The sequence below is a fragment of the Rhinatrema bivittatum genome, chromosome 6 (assembly GCF_901001135.1).
Source record: "Rhinatrema bivittatum chromosome 6, aRhiBiv1.1, whole genome shotgun sequence".
In the NCBI taxonomy this organism is placed as follows: Eukaryota; Metazoa; Chordata; class Amphibia; order Gymnophiona; family Rhinatrematidae; genus Rhinatrema; species Rhinatrema bivittatum.
Genome location: NC_042620.1, coordinates 123,235,909 through 123,257,848, shown reverse-complemented (window position 1 = coordinate 123,257,848; position 21,940 = coordinate 123,235,909). Strand labels below are relative to the sequence as shown.

General features: G+C 41.8%; 1 protein-coding gene across 1 annotated transcript in view; it reads right to left on the bottom strand.

The window, feature by feature from the left end:
• Window positions 1-21,940, bottom strand: part of PLEKHA3 (pleckstrin homology domain containing A3) — an 88,991-nt gene that overhangs the window by 34,716 nt on the left and 32,335 nt on the right. Inside the window, 2 exon segments of the mRNA XM_029605896.1 lie at window positions 15,959-16,095; window positions 17,310-17,465. Of these exon segments, the coding sequence (XP_029461756.1) occupies window positions 15,959-16,095; window positions 17,310-17,465 (293 nt within the window).

The window sequence follows — 21,940 nt, the reverse complement described above, 5'->3', positions numbered from 1 at the left end:
TATAGTTGCAATGGAGAAGGTACAAAGAAGGGTGGCCCAAAATGATAAAGGGAATGGAACAGCTCCCCTATGATTAAAGACTAAAGAGGTTAGGACTTTTCAACTTTGAGAAGAGACGGCTGAGGGTGGATAAGATAGAGGTGTTTAAAATCATGAGAGGTCTAGATCAGGTAAATGTGAATCGGCTATTTATTCTTTCGGATAATAGAAAGACTAGGGGGTACTCCATGAAGTTAGCATGTGGCACATTTAAAACTAAATCGGAGAAAGTTCTTTTTTACTCAACGCACAATTAAACTCTGGAATTTGTTGCCAGAGGATGTGGTTAGTGCAGTTAGTGTAGCTGTGTTTAAAGAAGAATTGGATAAGTTCTTGGAGAAGTCCATTACCTGCTATTAAGTTGACTTAGAAAATAGCCACTACTATTACTAGCAACAGTAACATGGGATAGACTTAGTTTTTGGGTACTTGCCAGGTTCTTATGGCCTGGATTGGCCACTGTTGGAGACAGGATGCTGGGCTTGATTGGACCCTTGGTCTGACCCAGTATGACATGTTCTTATGTTCAAAAAGGGGGTTTCATGAAAAAAAGTGGGCACCAAGTTGTGATCCCAGGGACCTGCTGGTTTAAGGTTTAACAAACCTCTCATGAATCTGGATACCAACAGGTACTGTAGACAGGAGCATGATATGCTGCAATGGCACTCAAATGCACTCTGACAAAGTTGCCAGACCCCACTTTGATAAGTGACTGAGGTAAGATAGGATATAGAAGTTCACATGAGAAAAGACTGCATGAACACTGTTCACACTAATGAGAATATCTTTGCCACTTAAGAAGGATAGTTATGCCAAGTGGAAGACTTCCATGCAGAGAGGATGTCTTCAACTTCCCTAGGCAAGCTGAAATTTGCAATTATCAAGTTCTCAACATCCATGCCATCAGGCCAAGGGACAAAAGACAGATGAAGTAATTTTCCATTTTCCTGCAATGGCAGAGAGGGATCCGATCCCAAGGAAATGGGATGTATTAACAGTTATGTGAGATAGGCATACCAGATTTGTTTTGGCCATGCCAGAGTCACTAGAATCATTTATGCTTGGTCTCAAATAAGTTTCTGAACTGTCCTTGCTACAAGTGGTAGTGGTGAAAAAGCCTTTTCATTAATCCAGAAGGAAATAGTCTTGGGCAATCCTGTGATGAATTGGAAGAATGGAGCAAGGTAGATCTAACTTTTGATTTTGTTCCGATGCAAAGATCTATCATTGGGCGACCCCACAACCTTAAGAGTTTGTTTACTGACCTGCTGCTGGGCTTCGCGAGCCAGGAAGTCACTTGATATCAGACACTGCCACTGCATTCCCATAGAGAGGTCTCCCCTTAGACAGGCCTCCACCTGGTAGACCATTGCTTAAGGGCCAACGAAAGGGCCTGCCCCATAGTGGAACCAGTGGGCCATGGTAGTGGATTCTCTTGTTCATTTTGATTAGCAAACTTTTATAGTCTGAGTATAAGATACTGTATTTTAATTTACCTCTGATATAAACATGGCTGGTTATGTGGAAAATTGTGATATTTAAATGGCCAGTCATTATGTTAACAGTTGAAATGTCTTATTCCTATCATTACCAATTATGGTTGCTATTCAGGTTTGAGTGCTAGATGTGGAAGTTATCCTGAACAGTGTTTAACATCCTGTCACGGTTCCTGCCTCATCAGTAATACTGGATATAATGATGCGTCTTGTAAAGATAATGAATTGCATATTGGCTACATGAATGCGAGAACTATTCGTAATAAGGAAAATATAGTTGTCGTCATTTGACAAAATAAGTTAAATCTTATGTTGATTTCAGCATCTACTTCAGAGAATTAGTGACTGGAAGGGGGACAATAAGCAAATCCACAGCTCTAACACTAAACCTTCAAAAGAGAAAATTTGATAAAATGAGAAAAATTGTTAGAAAAAAACTGAAAGCTTCAGCTGCAAAGGTTTGAGTGTACATAGTTATGGACACTTAAAAAAATACCACCTTAGAAGCACAGTCCAGATGTATTCCTCATATTGATGAATTTTACACTGGCTCTATATTGGTGAAAGGATTAAATAGAAAACTGGCATGACAATCTTTAAAATTAATGATCAGTCCTGTCCTTGGTCCAATGCTATTTGAAGATTTATCAACCATCCAGAAATTTACAGTCTTTTAGACATTCCATCACCTAAATTGGCACGATTACACATTACTCGGGAATGTTCTCTGTTGCTGGCCCATTCCTCTGGAACTCTTTCCTGATGGAACTCTGGTGTTGTGGCTTGGTCAAAACATTCAGCGGTCTTTTAAAGACTTTTTAGACTAGCCTATATGAAATTTTACACAGTTATATTTTTGTAATTTATTGTATATTTTAAGTGTTTATTATATTGTCAAATTTTATGCATGTTTTACTGTACATCACCTAGACCTATTTTAGTGTTAGGTGATCAATTTTAATAATGTAAATGCATCAAGAAAGCCAAACTATTGCCAGCATGGTTAAAAGGTGAGGTGAAAGAGGCTATTTTAGCCAAAAGATCTTCCTTCAAAAATTGGCAGAAGGATCCATCTGAAGAAAATAGGAAAAAAGCATAAGCATTGGCAAGTTAAATGTAAAAACACCGATAAGGCTAAAAGAATTTGAAAAGAAGTTGGCTGTAGAGGCAAAAACTCAAAAACGTTAATATATCCGAAGCAGGAAGCCTGCAAGGGAGTCTGTGGAACCGTTAGATAATTGAAGGTTAAAAGGGGTACTTAGAGAAGATAAGGCCATCATGGAAAGACTAAAATGAATTCTTTGATTCGGTGTTTACTAAGGAGGATGTTGGGGAAATACCCATTCTGGAGACTGTTTTCAAAGGTGATGATTGAGATGAAATGACCCAAATCACAGTTAACCTAGAAGACGTAGTAGATTGACAAACTGAAGATTGGTAATTCACATGGACCAGATGGTATGCATTCCAGGGTTCTGAAAGAACTCAAAATGAAGTTTCAGGTTACAAGTAATTTGTAAACTATCATTAAAATAATCTGCTGTACCTGAAGTCTGGAAGGTGGCCAGTGCAACCCGAATATATGAAAAGGGCTCCAGAGGTGATCTGGAAATTATAGACCAGTGAGCCTGATTACAGTGCCGGGAAAAAATTATAAAGAATAAAACCACAGAACATATAGACAGACATGATTTAATGGGATACAGCCAGCATGGATTCACCCAAGAGATGTCTTGCCTCATATCTGCTACATTTTCTTTTTAAGGGGTGAATAAGCATGTGGATAAAAAGGTGAACTAGTAGATGTGGTGTATTTGGATTTTCAGAAGGCGTTTGACAAAGTCCCTCATGAGAGGCTTCTAAGAAAACTAAGAAGTCATGGGATAGGAGGCAATTTCCTTTTGTGGATTGCAAACTGGTTAAAAGATAGGAAACAGTAAGATTAAACTGTTTTCACAGTGGAAAAAGGTAAACAGTGGCATGCCTCAGGGATCTGTACTTGGTCCGATGCTTTTTAATATATTTATAAATGATCTGGCAATAGGTATGATGAGTGAGGTAATCAAATTTGCAGATGACACAAAATTATTCAGAGTAGTTAAATCACAAGCAGATTGCTATAAATTGCAGGACCACCTTGGAAGGCTGGAAGATTTGGCATCCATACGGCAGATGAAATTGAATGTGAAGAAGCACAAGGTGATGCATATAGGAAAAAAAAAAAAAAATTACCCATGCTGTAGCTACACGATGTTAGGTTTCATTTTAGGAGTTACCATCCAGGAAAAAGATCTGGACATCATAGTTGATATTACATTGAAATTGTCGGCTCAGTGTGCTGTAGCGGTTAAAAAAGCAAGCAGAATGTTAGGTATTTTTAGAAAGAGAATGGCGAATAAAAAAAAAAAACCCAGAAGATGTCACAATGCCTCTATCGCTCAATGGTTAGACCATACCTTGAATATTGTATGTAATGCTGGGTCACCTCATCCCAAAAAAGATATAGTTGCACTGGAGAAAGTACAGAGAAGGGAGACAAAAAATGATAAAGGACTTGGAATGGCTCCCCTATAAAGGAAAGGCTAAAGAGGTTAGGGCTGCTCAGCTTGGAGAAGAGATAGCTGAGGTCTATAAAATCATGCGAGGACTTGAACAGGTCACATCATTGTTTTCTTAGATATTTCCGCGGCTTTTGATACTGTTGATCACCAAATTCTCATCTCCATTCTCAAATCTATAGGTATTTCGGGTGCTGTATTACAATGGTTTATTTCATTTTTGTCTGATCGCATTCAACAAGTCAATATAAACAATCATTCTTCTGAACCATACTCTATTGCATCGGGTGTTCCACAAGGTTCTTCTCTATCCCCTATTCTCTTCAACATCTATCTACTACCTCTTTGCCGCATCTTAGCCTCACTAAACATACAATTCAAATCTACGCCGATGACATACAGTACCTCTTGGACTCTCACATTATCCTTAGTATCTTTATACCTCACGACTATTGACACATGGCTCTCTCACAATAGACTAAAACTAAATCCAAAAAAACCAGAAATAGTCCACCTCTCATCAATTACAGATTCATCCATAGGTCCCCCCCCCTCAATTAGTATTTAACGGTATCACTATCCCCATCTCCAAATCTGCAAAAAATTTAGGTATAACCATTAATTCAGATCTTTCATTAAAACAACACATATCCATAATTACCAGAAATTCATTTTATAAGCTTCAACTCTTGAAACGGCTTCGTCCTCTACTTTTCTTTCACGATTTTCGGACTATACTTCAATCACTCATCTTTTCTGGGCTTGACTACTGTAATTCTCTTTATATAGGTCTCCCAGATAACACACTTCACTCACTTCAACTGATCCAAAACGCAGCAGCACGTATCTTAACAAACTCTTCCATAAAAAAATCACATCACTCAGATACTTCAATCATTACATTGGTTACCAATTAAATACAGAATACAATTCAAGATCCTGTCCATTATACACTCTCTCATCTACACTCCTAATTCAATTACCTTATGTTCCATTCTCCGGATTTACAAACCCACCAGACATCTAAGATCACTGGACAAAACCCTCTTAGACATCCCATCACCACGACAGGCCCATCTTGACATCACCAGAAAAAGATCATTCTCTGTCATTGGACCAATCTTATGGAACGCATTACCAGACTCTAAGATCCATATCCAACTCCAAACACTTCAAAAAAATCCCTAAAAACACATTTATTTCAATCTGCTTTCCATTTATCACACACTAAATAACATAACTACTTCTCCATCACACAGGGCACAACATTATTATATATTGATTTATTTTTTATGTAAACTATTCATTGTTTTAGATTTTTATTTTTTATTATATATTTTTGTAATTTTGAGCTTTTATAATTTGATAATCTTTATGTTCTTTTAAATTTAAATCTTTATTTACATTTGTTTTTTTATTTAGTTATGTAAACCGTTTTGATTAAACACTGTGGGGTAGATTTTAAAAGAAGCGCGATCAGCCTACTTTTGCTTGCGCATCAGACTCAAGCAAAAGTACGCTGGATTTTAGTAGATACGCGCGGAGCCGCGCGTATCCACTAAAATCCTGGATCGGCGCGCGCAAGGCTATCGATTTTGTATAGCCTGCGCGCGCCGAGCCGCGCTGCCTCCCCCCGTTCCCTCCAAGGCCGCTCCGAAATCGGAGCGGCCTCGGAGGGAACTTTCCTTTGCCCTCCCCTCACCTTACCCTCCCTTCCCCTACCTAACCCACCCACCCGGCCCTGTCTACACCCCCCCCTTACCTTTGTCGGGGGATTTACGCCTCCCGGAGGGAGACGTAAATCCCCGCGCGCCAGCGGGCCTGCTGCGCGCCGGGCCGCGACCTGGGGGCGGGTACGGAGGGCGCGGCCACGCCCCCGGGCCGTAGCCACGCCCCTTACCCGCCCCCAAAACGCTGCCGACACGCCCCCGCAACGCCGCGCGCTCCGGCCCCGCGACACGCCCCCCTCCGAGAACCCCGGGACGTACGCGAGTCCCGGGGCTCTGCGCGCGCCGGGAGGCCTATGTAAAATAGGCTTCCCGGCGCGCAGGGCCCTGCTCGCGTAAATCCGCCCGGTTTTGGGCGGATTTACGCGAGCAGGGCTCTGAAAATCCGCCCCTGTTTGTAAAGACGGTATACAAACACTTTTAAATAAAATAAATAAATGTGAAATGGTTATTTACCCTTTTAGATAATAAAGAACTAGGTAACACTCCATGAAGTTAACAAATAGCACATTTAAAACAAAGGATAGAAAATGTTTTTCACTCAATGCACTATTAAGCTCTGGAATTTGTTGCCAAAGAATGTGGTTAAGGCAGCTAGTGTAGCTGGGTTGAAAAAAAAAAAAAAAGTTTGATAAGTTCCTGAAGAAGTCCATAAACTGCTATCAATCAATAGGGAATAGCTACTGATTGTTGCCAGCATTAGTAGCATTGGATTTATTTAATGCTTGGATGCTTGCTAGGTACTTGTGACTTGGATGGGCCACTGCTAGAAACAGGATACTGGGCTTTATGAACTCTTGGTCTGACCCAGTATGGCATCTCTTATGTTCTTATGAAAGGAATTTCCTTTTATGTAGTTCTAGATTTAGTAGATCCCTGGAGAATGTTACCCCCCCCAAAAAAAGAATACATGCATATATCTAAGGCACATGAAATACATTCACGTATAAATTACCTGTTCTTAGGGAATAGTGAATTCTAAAGAGTTGGGAAAATTAAAATAGGACCATTAAAGATCTCAGATCACTCATCAGTATGGTTAGATTTGGAAGATTTCCACCCACCAGTTGAGAAGTCAATGGAGGTTCCCTAGGTATTTATATAGATAGATACTTAGGTTTCCGAGTACATTTCTTTTAAAAAATGGTAAGATTTTTAAAATTTTTAACAAAGCCCATAGAGCCCCACTTTTTTTGGGAAACAGTGAAGCCTGTATTGAGAGGAGAGAGAATCTTTTTTAGCCACTAGGAAGAGAGAGATAGCAAAGGAAGCTTTACAGTTGGAAAACATTTAAAAAGCTGCCAAAAAAGTTATGAAACAAGTTAGATATAAATTACTGGAGCTAGGTTCGCAGAAGCTCAGGCAGCACTTAATTTTTTATTGTGTAAAAGAACTCCGAAGTCTCTCATACTATACAGCGAGATTTTACCAGTATGGTAAACCAGGGAGGATGTTTGCAAATTTAACTGGGAATTGGAGGTTGGGGTAGAGATGAAGTATATAAAGGCTTTGAGAGAACTCAGGGAGGATCAAAAATTCCACAAAAATATCTACACCATACTTAAATTATGCTATCAGGAATTGTATAGGACCTCCCCAGTTAAGGAAAAACAGACATATTTAGCCACTGTAGGTTTTTCTGAAATTAATGGAAACCCAAAAGAAGGTACTGAATACCCCCATCCAGTTAGGAGAAATACAAAAGTGAACTCAGAAAGCACAACTTAAGGTGACAGGGCTAGATGGGTATTCTGGGAAATTTAAGATGCTTAAAGAGAAGATATTGGTACCCCAGGGGGCAATATATAAGGAGCTTATTGAAAAGGGGCAGTTCCCCTGTTCTCCTAATATGGCCATTATAACTGTATTAGCTAAGCTGGGACATGACGCCCCCTAATATCTGGGTCGTACAGACCCCTCTCTTTTAAAAAAAACTCTCTCAAAGTTGTTAGCAAAGATTATGTCAAATAAGTCTTTGATGCTTGCAAAGTAGTGGCCTCGATGGAAATCATTATCAGGCAGTAGATGCGCTCTCTCCATTTCAAGATTGGGTCAACTGGATGTTTATGTTCGCAGTCTTAAAGAGGTGAGAATAGATGGGTCCTTTCACAATGTGATTAGAAGTTAGAGTGGAGGAGTAGCCTAGTGGTTAGAGCAGCGGGCCACGAACCAGGGTTCGAGTCCTGCTGTCGTTCTTTGTGACCTTGGACAAGTGACTTTACCCTCCATTACCTCAGGTGCAAACTTACAAGCCGATACAGTACAGTGCGCTCCGATGGAGTGCACTGTTAACCCACCATCGGACGTGCGTTTTTCAACGCGCTAGCATTACCCCTTATTCAGTAAGGGACCGAAAACGTGTGTCCAATCCCCCAAACCTAATAGCACCCGCAACATACAAATGCATGTTGATGGCCCTATTAGGTATTCCCGCGTGATTCAGAAAACAAAATGTGCAGCCAAGTCGCACATTTTGCTTTCAGAAATTAGTGCCTACCCGAAAGTAGGCACTAATTTCTTCGGGCACTGGGAAAGTGCACAGAAAAGCAGTAAAAACTGATTTTCTGTGCACCCTCTGACTTAATATCATGGCGATATTAAGTCTGAGGTTCCGAAGGGTAAAAAAAGGAAAAAAAATTTGAAGTGGGCCCGCGGCTGTCTGGTCGAAAACCGGACGCTCAATTTTGCCGGCATCCGGTTTCCGAGCCCGTGGCTGTCAGCGGGTTTGAGAACCGACGCCGGCAAAATTGAGCGTCTGTTGTCAAAGCTGCTGACAGCCGCCGCTCTGGTCCAAAAGGAGGCGCTAGGGACGCACTAGTGTCCCTAGCGCCTCCTTTTACCTGTTTTTACCGCCGGGCCTCATTTAAAATACAAAATCGCGCACACAGGAGAGAGGACTTTACTGTATTGGCCCGTTAGATTGTAAGCCCTCTGGGTATAGGGAAATACCTACAGTACCTGAATGTAATCCACTTTTAAGTACTGAAAATAGTGCAAAAAGTGGAATATAAATATAAATAAATAATACAAGATAAATTTCTTTATTTTTTTACAGTGGAGATAGCAAATGGGGTACAATCTGAAGTTTACGAACTCAGGGGTGTCCTATATCCCTCCCTCTGAGCTACTTTAAAAAACAACACAAAACAAAAAGGGATTAGGGAAAATGAAGCCATGCAAGGCAATTCCTTTTGGGAAGACACATGAACCAGCCTTCAAGCTTTCAGTATTCGTGGACGATGAAATAGCCCAAATAGTACAGAGGTGGCCAACTCCAGTCCGAGAGCCACAAACAGACCAGGTTTTGAGGATATCTATGAGAAATTTGCAAGCACTGCTTCCATTGTATGCAAATAGATCTTATGCATATTCATTGTGGATATCCCAAAAGCCTGGCCTGTTTGTGGCTCTCGAGGACCAGAGTTGGCCACCCCTTACAAAGTAGAAGTGGGTACATCATTGCCAGCTTTGCTGGAAGAGTTTTCTAAATATTTAGATTTTTTATATTCTGCTTTTTGGCACTTAAAAGTGTACATCAAAGCCAATTGCATTCAGGCACTATAGGTATTTCCCTATTCCCACAGGGCTTACAATCTAATTTTGTACTGAAAGCACATTTATTCAACCTAGCTGTAGCAAACTGTACTCTGAAGATGTGCTCAGTGTTAAAATATGGTGCCTTGGCTGGTTTAATGCTTAATTTGGAAAAAAACAAAACAAAACACCAGATGCATTTCTAATGCTAGATATTTATGTGGGAATAATTTCCCCATAAGTTGGGCTGGGAATCCTTTAGATACCTATGAATAGATATTACCCACATCTATGTGTAATTGCAGAAAGTGTGAATTATAAAACTGTGTTTAACCATATTACAAAAGTTTTGCACACCTGGATGGACTATCCCTTATCGTTGGTCGGTCAAGTCATCTTATTCCAGATCAGGATATTTCCCAAATGGTTATACATGTTACAAATAGCGCCTACTTTTTGACGAAGATAGGGGCAATGAACGACAGATTCAACATTTTATATGGCTAAAGACTATTACCAGGTATAGCACCTTCAAAGTTGTTAGACTCCTTTGGACTAGAAACTGAGTTTGGCACCATCAGTAGATTTAAGATTTATTTTATATAGATCATACAGGGGCTTACCAAAACATCTCCAGCAAAGCAAAATTCCTAGAACTTGGAAATAGTTTTGTGGGAGGCCAAAAATGGACTATTGGATCTCTCCACTTTCTACAGATAGTAGGTAATGATTTTATCCCTGGACCACAGTCTGGAATTTTTCAAGAGTAGGGTAATAAGGGACTGTAAATAATGCAGGAGTTGATAGAAGAGGGGAAGATACAAGAACCTCTGACAAAATTTTACTCTCTCTCAGGTGTAGAACTATACGTATCTGCAGTTATGGCATTACATGTAGTCATTAGACCTTCTTGCCTTGCAAGGAGAACCACAGGAGATGCTTCTAGACTTATTTGATATCAGGATCCCAATTGTCATACCATATCCTGTGTGTGTAAAATGTTGAAGTTGCAAGAAGAACCTGGACAGGATACCTCCAGGAGGGGATGGAGTAAAGAGTCAGGAGTGGAATACACAGCTCCATATATTTCTGAATGCCTCGAGAATTCAAACTAATGCCAAGTATACCTCTGTGAGAAACTCAAAAGTCTCTCCTGCAGGCACATAGATTTAATCTAGCTGAACCCAAAGCATGCATGAAATGTAGGTAAGATGTAGGAATACTGGTCACTACTTTTGGAATTGTTGGCATATACAACAATACTGGAGAGAGGTACAAAAAGTAGCATGGGATCTTCTTAGTGTTTGGGTAATTGCCAGGTTTGGCCTCTATTGGAAACAGGATGCTGGGCTTGATGGACCCTTGGTCTGACCCAGCATGGCAATTTCTTGTGTTCTTAAGGTTGGACTTTTTGAAGTCTATGAGAAAATCTAGGTTCTGAAGAAGCTCAATTGGTGGAGGGCTTGAAGGGCTCTGTTGCAGATAGGAGCTGTGATAAGCCAGTTGTACAGATATAGAAAGACTTGGATTCCCTATCGTTTAAGATGGACTGGCACTACTGGAAGACATTTGGTGAAGACTCTGGGGGCAGCTGAAAATCCACACAGAAGTACCTTGTATTGGTAGTGAATAAAGTCTATTTGGAAACACAGGTAATAGCAAAAAGCCCAATGAATGGGGAGGTGTACATATGCATCCTTGAGGTACACTGAACACATGCATGAAGAATTGTGCTTTGGGAGTTCATCTGGAATTTTCCAGACTCAGAAAGGCATTCAAAACCCAGAGATCCAGATGGGTCCTTAAGTCTCCTGATTTTTTCAGTATCAAAAAGTATCAGCAATAGAAGCCTTGGTTTCAAGTGGAGGGAGGTAACTGTTTTATCACTCTTCGCTGGAGAAGGTGTTATATTTCTATGAGTAGCTGTGGGAAGCTGTGAGGTATCTACCAAAGTAATGGTAGGGTGCAGTAAGATAGGTCCAGTTTACATTTTTTACCAGTTACCTATGTTGTGAAGCTGAAGAGAAGGGAGTCAATGATATTGCATTGGACAATACTTATGCCTGTTTTAATAATGAGAAGTTACTACCTACCTGATACATTTCCTTTTCTTAGGACAGACAGATAAATCCAGAACCAGTGGATTATGCACCTCTACCAGCAGATGGAAATAGAGCAATCTGATGTCACAGTACATATACTCCTGCAGTGACATCAGCCTGCCAGTATTCTCTTCAAAAGCAACTGTGGATAGACTAATCAAGTTTTTTACTAAAGACAGACAACCAATACTGTACTCAAACAAGAAACACTGAGGTCAAATACGGAATGTATTAACAGTCTAGGGACTGGATTAACATTTATCAGTAATCCCTGGAAATTTAGTCCTGCAGGAGAACCATAGTGCAATCCTTTGGCAGCCAAGAGCGGGAAGCTGGATTCATCTGTCTGTCCTAAAGAAAAGGAAATCAGTAGTTTCTCGTTTCTTAACATCCAGACAGATGAATCCAGAACCAGTAGGATGTACCCAAGCTACTCCTGAACAGGGCAGCAGGCTGCCTCGGTCCAGTCAAGACAGCACATGCAAAGGCTGTGTCCTCCCGGGCTTTAACATCCAGAGATAATACCTGGAAAAGCGTGTAAGGAGGACCATGTCGCAGCTCAGCAAATGTCGATAGGAGGAGACAATGTAACCTCTGCATATGACACTGCCTGAGCCCTAGTAGAATGAGCCCTTACCCGAGTAGACAACAGCCACATACACAGCCATGACCACCACCTTAATCCAGCAAGGTATTGTAGCCCACGAAACTGGTTCACTTTGTTTTCCCCCCCACCATGAAGGACAAAGACTATCCTTCTTTCAAAAAGGTTTAGAAACCTCCAGATACCGCACAAGTCTCTTGACATCCAAAAGGGACACAGGAAGTGATACTCCTCCGCATCCCTGACCTTATCCAGGGACAGCAAGGAGATGGACTGATTCAAATGAAAGTCCAAGACTACATTGGGCAAGAAAGATGGAACAGTACACAGCTATAATGCTGCTGTGGAGTCATCTGAAGGAATGGCTCCCGGCAAGACAAGACCTACAGCTCAGAAATCAGACACAATGAACTTATAGCTACCAGGAACACTGTCTTCAAGGTCAAAAACCGCAAGGCAAGGCTACACAGCGGTGAAACATTGGGCCCGCCAAAAATTCCAACACCAAGTTAAGACTCCATAGGGGAAATGGCAACCTCAAAGGAGGCCTAAGATCCTTCACTCGCTTCAAAAAAATAGTGGACCACATCAGGGTGAGATGACAAGGAACCAATCACCTGGTCTCTGGAACAGGCAAGAGCCGTAACCTGCACCTTCAAGGAATTAAGGGCCAATTGAAAAAGTCATGGCAGGAAACAGTTGATTCTCTTACGTTATGTTTAAATACCATAAATCATTGGTTAAAACATAACAAGTTATTGCTCAATACTAATAAAACTATGATGCTGTTGATCCATCGATCATTGTCCACTTCTGTTCAGAATTCTTTGATAATCGATAATGTGGCTTTTTCTCTTGTTAATCCAATTAAGAGCTTGGGCATTTTGTTAGATTCTACGCTTTCATTTAAACCTCAAATTAGAACATTAATTAAAACTGGTTTTTTTTAATTGCGACTATTGGTGGGTTTACGTCATTTGCTCCATGAAAAAGATTTTTTGACTGTTGTCCGAGCAATTATCTTCCCGCATATTGATTACTGCAACGGATTGTATATTGGGTTACCGAAATGCTGAATTCAGCCAATGCAGTTATTATTGAATTCTGCGGCTAGGTTGGTATCCAACCTAAAACGTCGCGATAGGATATCGCCAGTTCTATGCAAACTCAATTGGCTACCCAGTTCTTGATAGGATTCGGTTTAAAATAGGGTTGACTGTTTTCAAACTTCGTATGAGTAATTCTCCTTTTTGGTTTAATGCTCTGTTAAGAATCAACAAACCAGCTAGATCTTTGAGATCATCTCAGTTGAGCTTCCTCGAAGTTCCTTCCATCCATCATGCTCATTTGTCTAGTACTAGAGAGACTTCCTTCTCGGTTGCAGCACCCTCACTATGGAATTTGATTCCTTTTGACTTAAGATCTGTAGATGATCTTAAGAAATTTAAAACAGATTATAAAGATTTTCTTCTTACCCGTGCTTTTGAGATCTAGCCATGAAGCGATTACCATCTAACTGATTTAGATTTTTTCTCATCTGTATTCTTGAGACATAAGTAGTGAAGTTAATAATATCTAACTGATTGAGTATTATTTACCAGATTTAAGATGTATTGTAATGAAGTATTGCCATCTTACTTCTTATATAAATTGTGACAATGTTTTATTTGATGTTAATTTAAATGTAAATTGTTTATTTTAGTCTTTGTTAAATGTTTATTGTAATTTTGTGTATGTTACTATGTACATCGCTTAGGCCAGTTGTGTTAAGCGATTAATAAATTTTTTAAAAACAAAAAACCAAACAATTCTTTATTCAACCCATCCTGCCAAAAAAAAAAAAAAATCCAGAATAAGTGGGATCGTAACTGTATGAGGAAGACCACCACACTCACACCAGGCCTCAAACTCTCCAAATCGACACATAAGCTAAGCAAGTGGAGAACCTGTGAGCGCAGAGTAAGGTGGCAATCACCTTGGAGGAATAACCAAGCTTCGGCAGGCGTGCCCTCTCAAGGGCCAAACTGTAAGACAGAACAGAGCCGGATCCTCGTGAAGAACCGGTCCCTGCTGTAACAGATCCATGTTCAGAGGAAGATGAAGGGGGGGGGGGGGGGGGGTCACCACAAGGAGTCTTCACAAATCCACATACCATGGATGCCTGGGCCAGTATACCGCCACCAGGAGTACTAGCCCCCTGTGGTCTTCGATCTTACAAATTATCTTGCCCAGCAAGGGCAACAGAGAAAAAACAAAGCAATTTGTCTTCTGGCCAGACCTGTACAAGAGCATCTATTCCCAGGGACCACTGATCTCTCCTGCAACTGTAGAATCAAGGAACCTTCACGCTGCGAGAAGTCATCAGTAGATCTAAGAACAGAAGGCCCCAGCAATCCACAATCTGCTGACAACACACACTCTTGAGTCCAGACTCTCCATGCTTAGAAAGTCCGCTCTTATGTTGTCTTTTTCTACAATATGAGAGGCAGGATCATCTGCAGATGACATTTCACCCAGTTCATCAGCTGGTCTATTTCTGCGACACTTGCTGGCTCTTGGTTTCTCCCTGGTGACTGATGTAGGCCACCGTTATTGCATTATCAGATTTCATGCAAACCACTTGACCATGCAGCCTGTAACTGAACTGCAAGCATGCCAGCCATACTGCTTGGGCTTCCAGGCAATTGATGTTCCAGCAGGATTCTTCAGCACCCCAATACTCTTGGGCCATTTGCTCCAGGCAGTGAGCCACCCAACCTTGAAGACTTGCATCTTTCGTGAGTAGCAAACAGGTCGGAGAAGACAAGGAAACTCCCTCTCTCAGATGATCCTTCTGCAACCACCACTAGAGGCGGAAGTAGATTTCCATCAGCAAGTGGAGCCAAACCGTAGTGTCCTGAGACTGCAGGTTCCAACGAGACAGCAGAGAGCACTGAGGAGGACTCATATGCGCCCTTGCCCACAGCAGCACTTCCAGAGTTGCTGCAATCAAGCCAAGCAACTGTAGGTAGGACCACACTGTTGGGTGTATGGTGTTTACCAACTGATGCACTTGAGACATCAATGTCTGAATCCGAACTTCCGGTAGGAAAACATCGTCCTGCCCCGTGTCGAACCGGACCTGCAGATACTCCGACTGGGATGAATGAAGATTGCTCTTGGTCAGGCTCACCACCCAACTGAGCTCCTGCAATAAGGAGATCACCTTATGTGTCACCTGAGACTTGGCCCAAATCAGCTACTGTAGTTGTCCAAATATGGGTGCACCAGGATTCTTCTCTGCGCAAGGCCGCTGCTACAACCATCAAACATTGGAAAATGTTCTGGGAGCAGTGGCCAGACCAAAGGGCAGCACCCAAAACTAGTAATGGCACCCCAGCACCACAAAGCATAGAAAGCATTGGTGTTCCAATCGGATGCTGTATCTCCATCTGCTGGCAGGGGAGCATAAACCCACTGGTCCCGAGTCCCTTTGTCTATACGTTAGGAAATTCAAGTTTGCCACATAACTGCTGCAGAATTATGAAAAAATCTGCTGCAGGAAATACAGGGGCATTGCTTATGGTTACTTTTTTTTTTAAAATGAGCTCCTTTGGTATGTGCCTTCATTAAAAAGGGGAAGAAAAAAAAAAAAAAGAAGACAGTGGTTTTAGCCTAGTGTGGCTAGGATTATGTTTGTGATGATATATATACACATGGAACACTTACTTTTTGTTTTCATAAGAGCAAAAGTTAAAAAGTTACTCTGCAAGCATAAAAGACTATTAATGATTCTGCCAATAAGTACACACACAAAAAAAAAAAGTGTATCACTTCCAGTTATAAAAGTCTGGCTACTGCACTGCACGTTAACATTTGCATACTTTCACACTAACAAAAAAAAATAAACCTTCATTACCTCGGTGCTCGGTGAGGAGTGCTTCTCATCCTGATTAACAAATTCTTGTATTGTATGAACTTGCTGCATCAACAGATCACAGTACAGGCGAAGTTCAGACATTTTGGTTTTTAGAGATTCATTGGTTTCACTGATTTCTAGAAAAGTACATGAGGGAAAAAAAAAAACGGATGGTAATTTGCACAACTCAGATTTCCATAGAAACAACTAACTACCAAGATTGCAGGGTGGGAGTAATCAGAACACTTCTGAAGTGCAACAACTACAAGATGCTTTGTTAAATAGACAGCACTGAACAATTCTTCCATTCACCGAGGAGGTAATTTTGTAGCATCATGCACAAAAAAGCCCGCAAATGCACATACAAGTTACTCTTTAAAGATCAGCCAGCCAGAACAACCCATACAAGTCACACCTGCTAAACTGTGCATGCAGATTTTTCCTCAAAGTTATATTCACTCTTTTTAAAATTCAAAGGTAACTTGCTTAAATTCAAATCCTGCCCAAACTCTGCTCCTGCAGGACATCTCTGCTCAGTCTAAACTTGCGCATGAAAGTGATATACGCGTGTTAGTTTACCTACATAGCAGGCAGGCAATTTCTATGCATAAAATCCAATTTTATTCACAGAGGACCTTATGAAAATTATCCAGCTGTGGAGATTACCAAATAGACTAGCTAGTCCAATTGTAGAAGTCCATATCGCATTAATTTGCAGAACAGCAGTACTAATTAGATTCCTCAAAATAAGTTTATTTCTTAGCTATTTTGCATTTCTTGGTTTTTTTTTAATTCTGTATTTTAACATTTTTTTGGGGAGGAAGGGAGAGAGGGAGGTGCGCAGCTTCTATTTTGATCACATTTAACGCATCTCCTTTGAATTGTTTTCTATATCCATGATTCACTTAGCTTATCTGTTTTTTGTTTTGTTTTTTTTTGAAGGGGAGGGGGGGGGGGGGGGGGGGGGGAGTTGGTTGGTTTTTTTTTTAAACAGGCTTTATTTTGCCCTTTTAGTCCAAAGACTTATAATAACATCCTGTGTCCCCATCTGTTTCCCCTATAACTTTTGCATTTACTGTTCTAGAAAGACCAAATTAAGGTAAATACACCGAGACTGATGTTCAAGAGTCCTAGCTGCAGGGATGACAAGTTGGGCATCTATACAGAGACTTTCTAAAGTATCCCTTGGGCCAGCAGGCTCTTGGTTTTGAAAAGGAGTTCCTCTGTAGCCCAAGTGAGCAAAGATACTAGGGAAAAAAAAAAAAAAAACCCGCAGTTGGGAAAAGTGCATTTTTATAGCTCCCACTTAAAAAAAAAAAAAGTTCATTTAACACATTTATTGGAAAAATACCTTTTTCTTTTTTTGTTCTGGTATCTGTCAGACAGGCTTTAGAACTTCCCAGTGCTACCAGCCACCTCTGCCTTTCTGCAGCATTGACTGCCCTCATGTAGAAATGCTGCTCCCCTGGAATTATTAACTCCATTCTCGTGTTGTCTGTGGGATGCACTAATAGGAAAGAGGAAAAAAGGTTTTTTTTGCAGACTGAGCATCTTTCAACTCATAAGATGGTATTTACTTTTAAAGGGCTGAGAAAATTAACTATGTACTGCAACCAAATTTCTGTACATGTAATAACTATTTTGTCACCGAGGTTTCAATACAAATTGGATGACTAGTATACAGTAATTCTCACTGGTACTTTGATAGGAGAAAGTAGCCACTATGGGACTCTTTACCCAGACTGTTCAAGAAAATCTGGTTTCTCCTTGTGGTCACCCTATTCATTAAACATTACTAAATGCTTTATCACAAACAAGCCCAAGGCAAGTTAAAATAAAGGCCAACAGCCAATATAAAACCATAATTAATCAAATATGCATACACAGTTACAAATATAGTACCAAGATAAAAATATAAAAAAATGCCAGACAACTAGGAATCTGAAAATTAATCTAGGTGCCAAGGTAAATGCATCATCAATTCGAAATACTACAAACTGAAGGCTTGTGAAAACAGCCAGTCCTTTAAAGGCTTGGAGGAATGTTAAAAAAAAAAAAAAAGCCATAAAACTGGAGTAAAGCTTGAAACGTTTCTACTGAGAATCAATGAGAAAGATCACTATGAAAGGGCCATTAGGACCATTTGAAAGGACTTCAGTTGCATTTTTCGATGTCCGGCACACTTATTGTAGTTTACGCTATACAGCGTGCTAGTAAGAATTAGCTGTTTGAGCAAAGTGGCCCAAGATTAAGGAGCCCAAAGTCTAAGCCATCTGAGAAACCTCTCTTCCATGCCTGGACCACACAATAAAATCACTGCTTACTCTCTTCCCAACCCTAAGATTAAAATGGAAGACTTCAGTTTTTAGTGCTATTGGGCTTTTTCATACCTAGCCACCAAAAAAAAATACTTCCAGCAAGGCAAAGCTGCTCAAGTGTAAACATAAAGCCCCCACATACAGGACAGGGTACTATGGAGTCAGTTTCACAGGCTCTCTTTCTAGGCTTCGGCATGGGGCTCTTGGAAAACAAATAAACATGAAACATACACTACTTGGGTGTGATTTACCATTCATTTAAGATAATTCACAATGGATACTTTTCCATATAAACTGATTTACCAATACACTGAGTAATGATTTATTCATACAGCAAGTTTTATATTTATGCAATGAAGAAATGAGGCATTACTGGAAACTAACTATTGCATTTTGGGGAAAGTCACCCATCTATACTTAAATATCTCAACAAAAATCATTTTAACAGAATTTGGTTTAAATATTTGATTTTTTTTATAGCATTTAAAGTATACTCTCCAGATGGTTGTTGATTTGTATTGTCACTTAAACCATTCTGGATTTTATTTCAGACAGTCATGACTCAGGAACTGAATCAAATTGGTGTGAATCTGGAAAAAGACGATAGAGCAAACTGACAAACTTAAAATAGTAGCAAATCTTTAGGATGGATTGTATTCATCCCAGAGTTTTAAAGGAACTCAAATATGAAATTGCAGACCTATCATTCAAATCTGTTACTATTCCTGATGACTGGAGGTAACAAATGTAATGCCAATTTTCAAAAAGGGCTCCAGAAGTAACCCCAGTTCAGTGCCTCATAAAGGAGTTGCACATTAGTACATTTTTCACATTCTATTGTCCAAAATGCATTAAAGAATGTTTCACTGGATCTAAACACACACTATACTTTCACCATAAAAGAACAATTATAGGCTGTTGGCCGCGTGACTGGATGGCTGCGTGAGCGAGGGGCTCCCGTCCCGCTCCTCCTAGAAACCTAAACAGCGCTTTGAAAAGATGTGCAAACCGCGCTCATATTACCTCCATCGAACTGCCAAAGTGACACGGATCAAATAAATAGTAACAGAGCAAAAATAACTGCGGATACGCGCCAGCCGGGAACGCCGCTTTTGTAGGTGCAGCGGGGCCGAGGTTCACCCGTTCGCCATTTTGAACTTCCTCTCGGGTCGTGAAACCTTTGCCGTGGCGCCCCAGGCTTACCGACACCGCTATATCCAGGCAGCTTCAGCGCCAAAGAAACGGGTCAGCGGAGAGTGCAGACAGCGATCGGAGAAGCGGAGAAGCGTCCCCCGGTCCGACGGCACAGCCAGTAGTAAGCATAGCCGGGGAGCACAGTAGCGCCACGTGGCCAAGGGGTGCGCTTGCATCACGGCCTGTTTTTCTGCCGAGGGGGACTGAGTCTGGGAGAAACTTAGCCGGCGCGGACGACTGTAAACGTAGGTGCAAACCTAAACCTTCAGATACCTGGTGTGCAAGGGTCCGGCTGGCCCGGGCGGCAGGGGAGACTGAGGAGGGGCGTCGAAGACGAGTGACCCGAACCGCCATTTTATTATCTGTGATGGAGTGCATACAGGGCCTGTGACATCTGAGGGCTGCGATTTTGGCCTGAACAGGGAAGATGGGGTACGCTAATTGCTGCGTCTTATAAGAGCCGCGAGAGGAACCAGGGGGAGAGACGTGCGTCGGGGTCTGCTTCTAAGCTTTTATTAAACTGAAGCTAAAGCTGTCCTTCACCAGTGCTTGAGCAGCTACCCGAGGACCTGGTGGCGCTAGCGGTGAAGAGGAGGGAATACACGGTCGGAGGTACGAGGCCCCGCTTACGCTTTACACCGGGGAAGCACTTTTGCAACGTGGTAGTCCAGACTTAATAGCGTATTGCAGCCTCCTGCAACAGAGTGGGGCTGCCTACCATTGGGAGAGGCCAGATTGTGCTGAATAGGAAAAGGTAGAGCACCTTCCCGGTGGAAGGGCTGGGCTGTGATCCTCCCCTTCTTTACCGCGGAGCTGATTAAGCACTTCCCAAAAAGGAGCTTGTTTTTTTTTTTAGGGGTTTAATCTTCCTTAAGCGGATGGCTACCAGGAAAAAAAGTGATTTACAAAAGTTTTCATTTACCAAAGTGGCGGCTGAGATGCGGCAATCAGGGATGGACATAACAGAAGGGCCTGAGGGGAGTGGAGGGGGAGGCTCTGACTCTGAGGCACCGATACTATCCCCACAAACATCTCGGGAGGGGGCGTCATCCCTCTCGGACTTACCAACAAAGGACACCATGAGAGATTGGTTTATCGAACTTCGGGCGGACATGAAGCAGAATAAAGAGGAACTGCTACACTCCTTTTCGGAATTGAGAGAGGATTTTCTAGCGCTGGGACATAGAGTCGATGATCTAGATGTCCAGGTGGAAAGCCATGCGGCAAAGTTGCAGACCCTAACCCAAAAAACCACTGAAACCTATACTGAACTGCTTGTGCTGCAAGATAAGCTGGAAGATATGGAAAAACGATCAAGGAGAATGAACATCCGACTGCGAGGGATACCAGAATTGGCAGACTTTCGAGACAGCATGGAGACTGCTAAATCGTTTTGTGCCTTCCTTCTTGATCAGGGGGAAGAGGGAGCGGCACCCACGGAAGGAGAGTCAGCACCAGAATCCCTTACCATAGAAAGAGCGCACAGGGCATTGGGAGCCCGCAGAGATAACAAACCGAGAGATATTATAATAAATTTCAACAGCTACTTGCAAAAGGAAACCATTCTGGCGGTGGCCCGTAAGAAGAAGCAATGGAATTGGAGAAATGCTGCAGTCTCGGTCTATCAGGACTTGGCAGCTAGTACCTTAAAAAAGAGATATGAATTGAAAAGTGTTACTGCAGCTCTACGTGCGGCAGACATAAGATACAGATGGAATTTTCCTTTTTCCCTGTCGTTCCAAAAGGATGGGACGACCTATCGCTTGAAAACCATGCAGGATGCCACCAAGGTGTTTCAACAAGCGCATCTGGAACCCCCTCGGGCTATTTTGGAAGACACAGCCACGAAGCCTCGGGGGGATGCAATTTCGAATTGGCAGCGTGTGGAACGTCCGAAGAGGAAACCAACTTCCAGAGTTTCATCAATGATGGAAAAGACAATACCGCAAGACTAAATGGACTGTTCCAGTATAGTTGGAGGTTATAGGGTTCCCTTAATTGGGAGTGTCATTGCACAGTTATTCCAAGTTTAGTAATTGAGGTATAGCAGAATGTTAGCAATATACGGAAATGGAGAGAAAAAAAAAAAAAAAAAAAAAAAAAAAGCGGAGGCTATGCACATATTTGGAAACGTTACATGCAAGCGTTGTGGGGGGGAGGGGGAGCGGGAGGGGGGGTGGCTATCCGGTCTGGGATGCGCCCTCCAATGCAGACCTGGGTGGGGGAAGTCCCGGTCTGCATTCTAATGAAAGGCGTAGACCCATTTGGGGTCTGGGGGATGGTTGAGAGAGACGGGGTGGGAGTGGGGAAGGGGGGGGGAGTCTCTGGGGAGGGGAGGGGGGAGCAAGTGGGGTTCAAATCTGAACTAGCCGATGGCTTCTTAAGTCGTTTCATTCAATGTATTCCGTGTCCTTTTAAGGGAACGCTCCAGTATGCTATTAAAAAAAAAAAAAAAGAGGGAAGATACGGA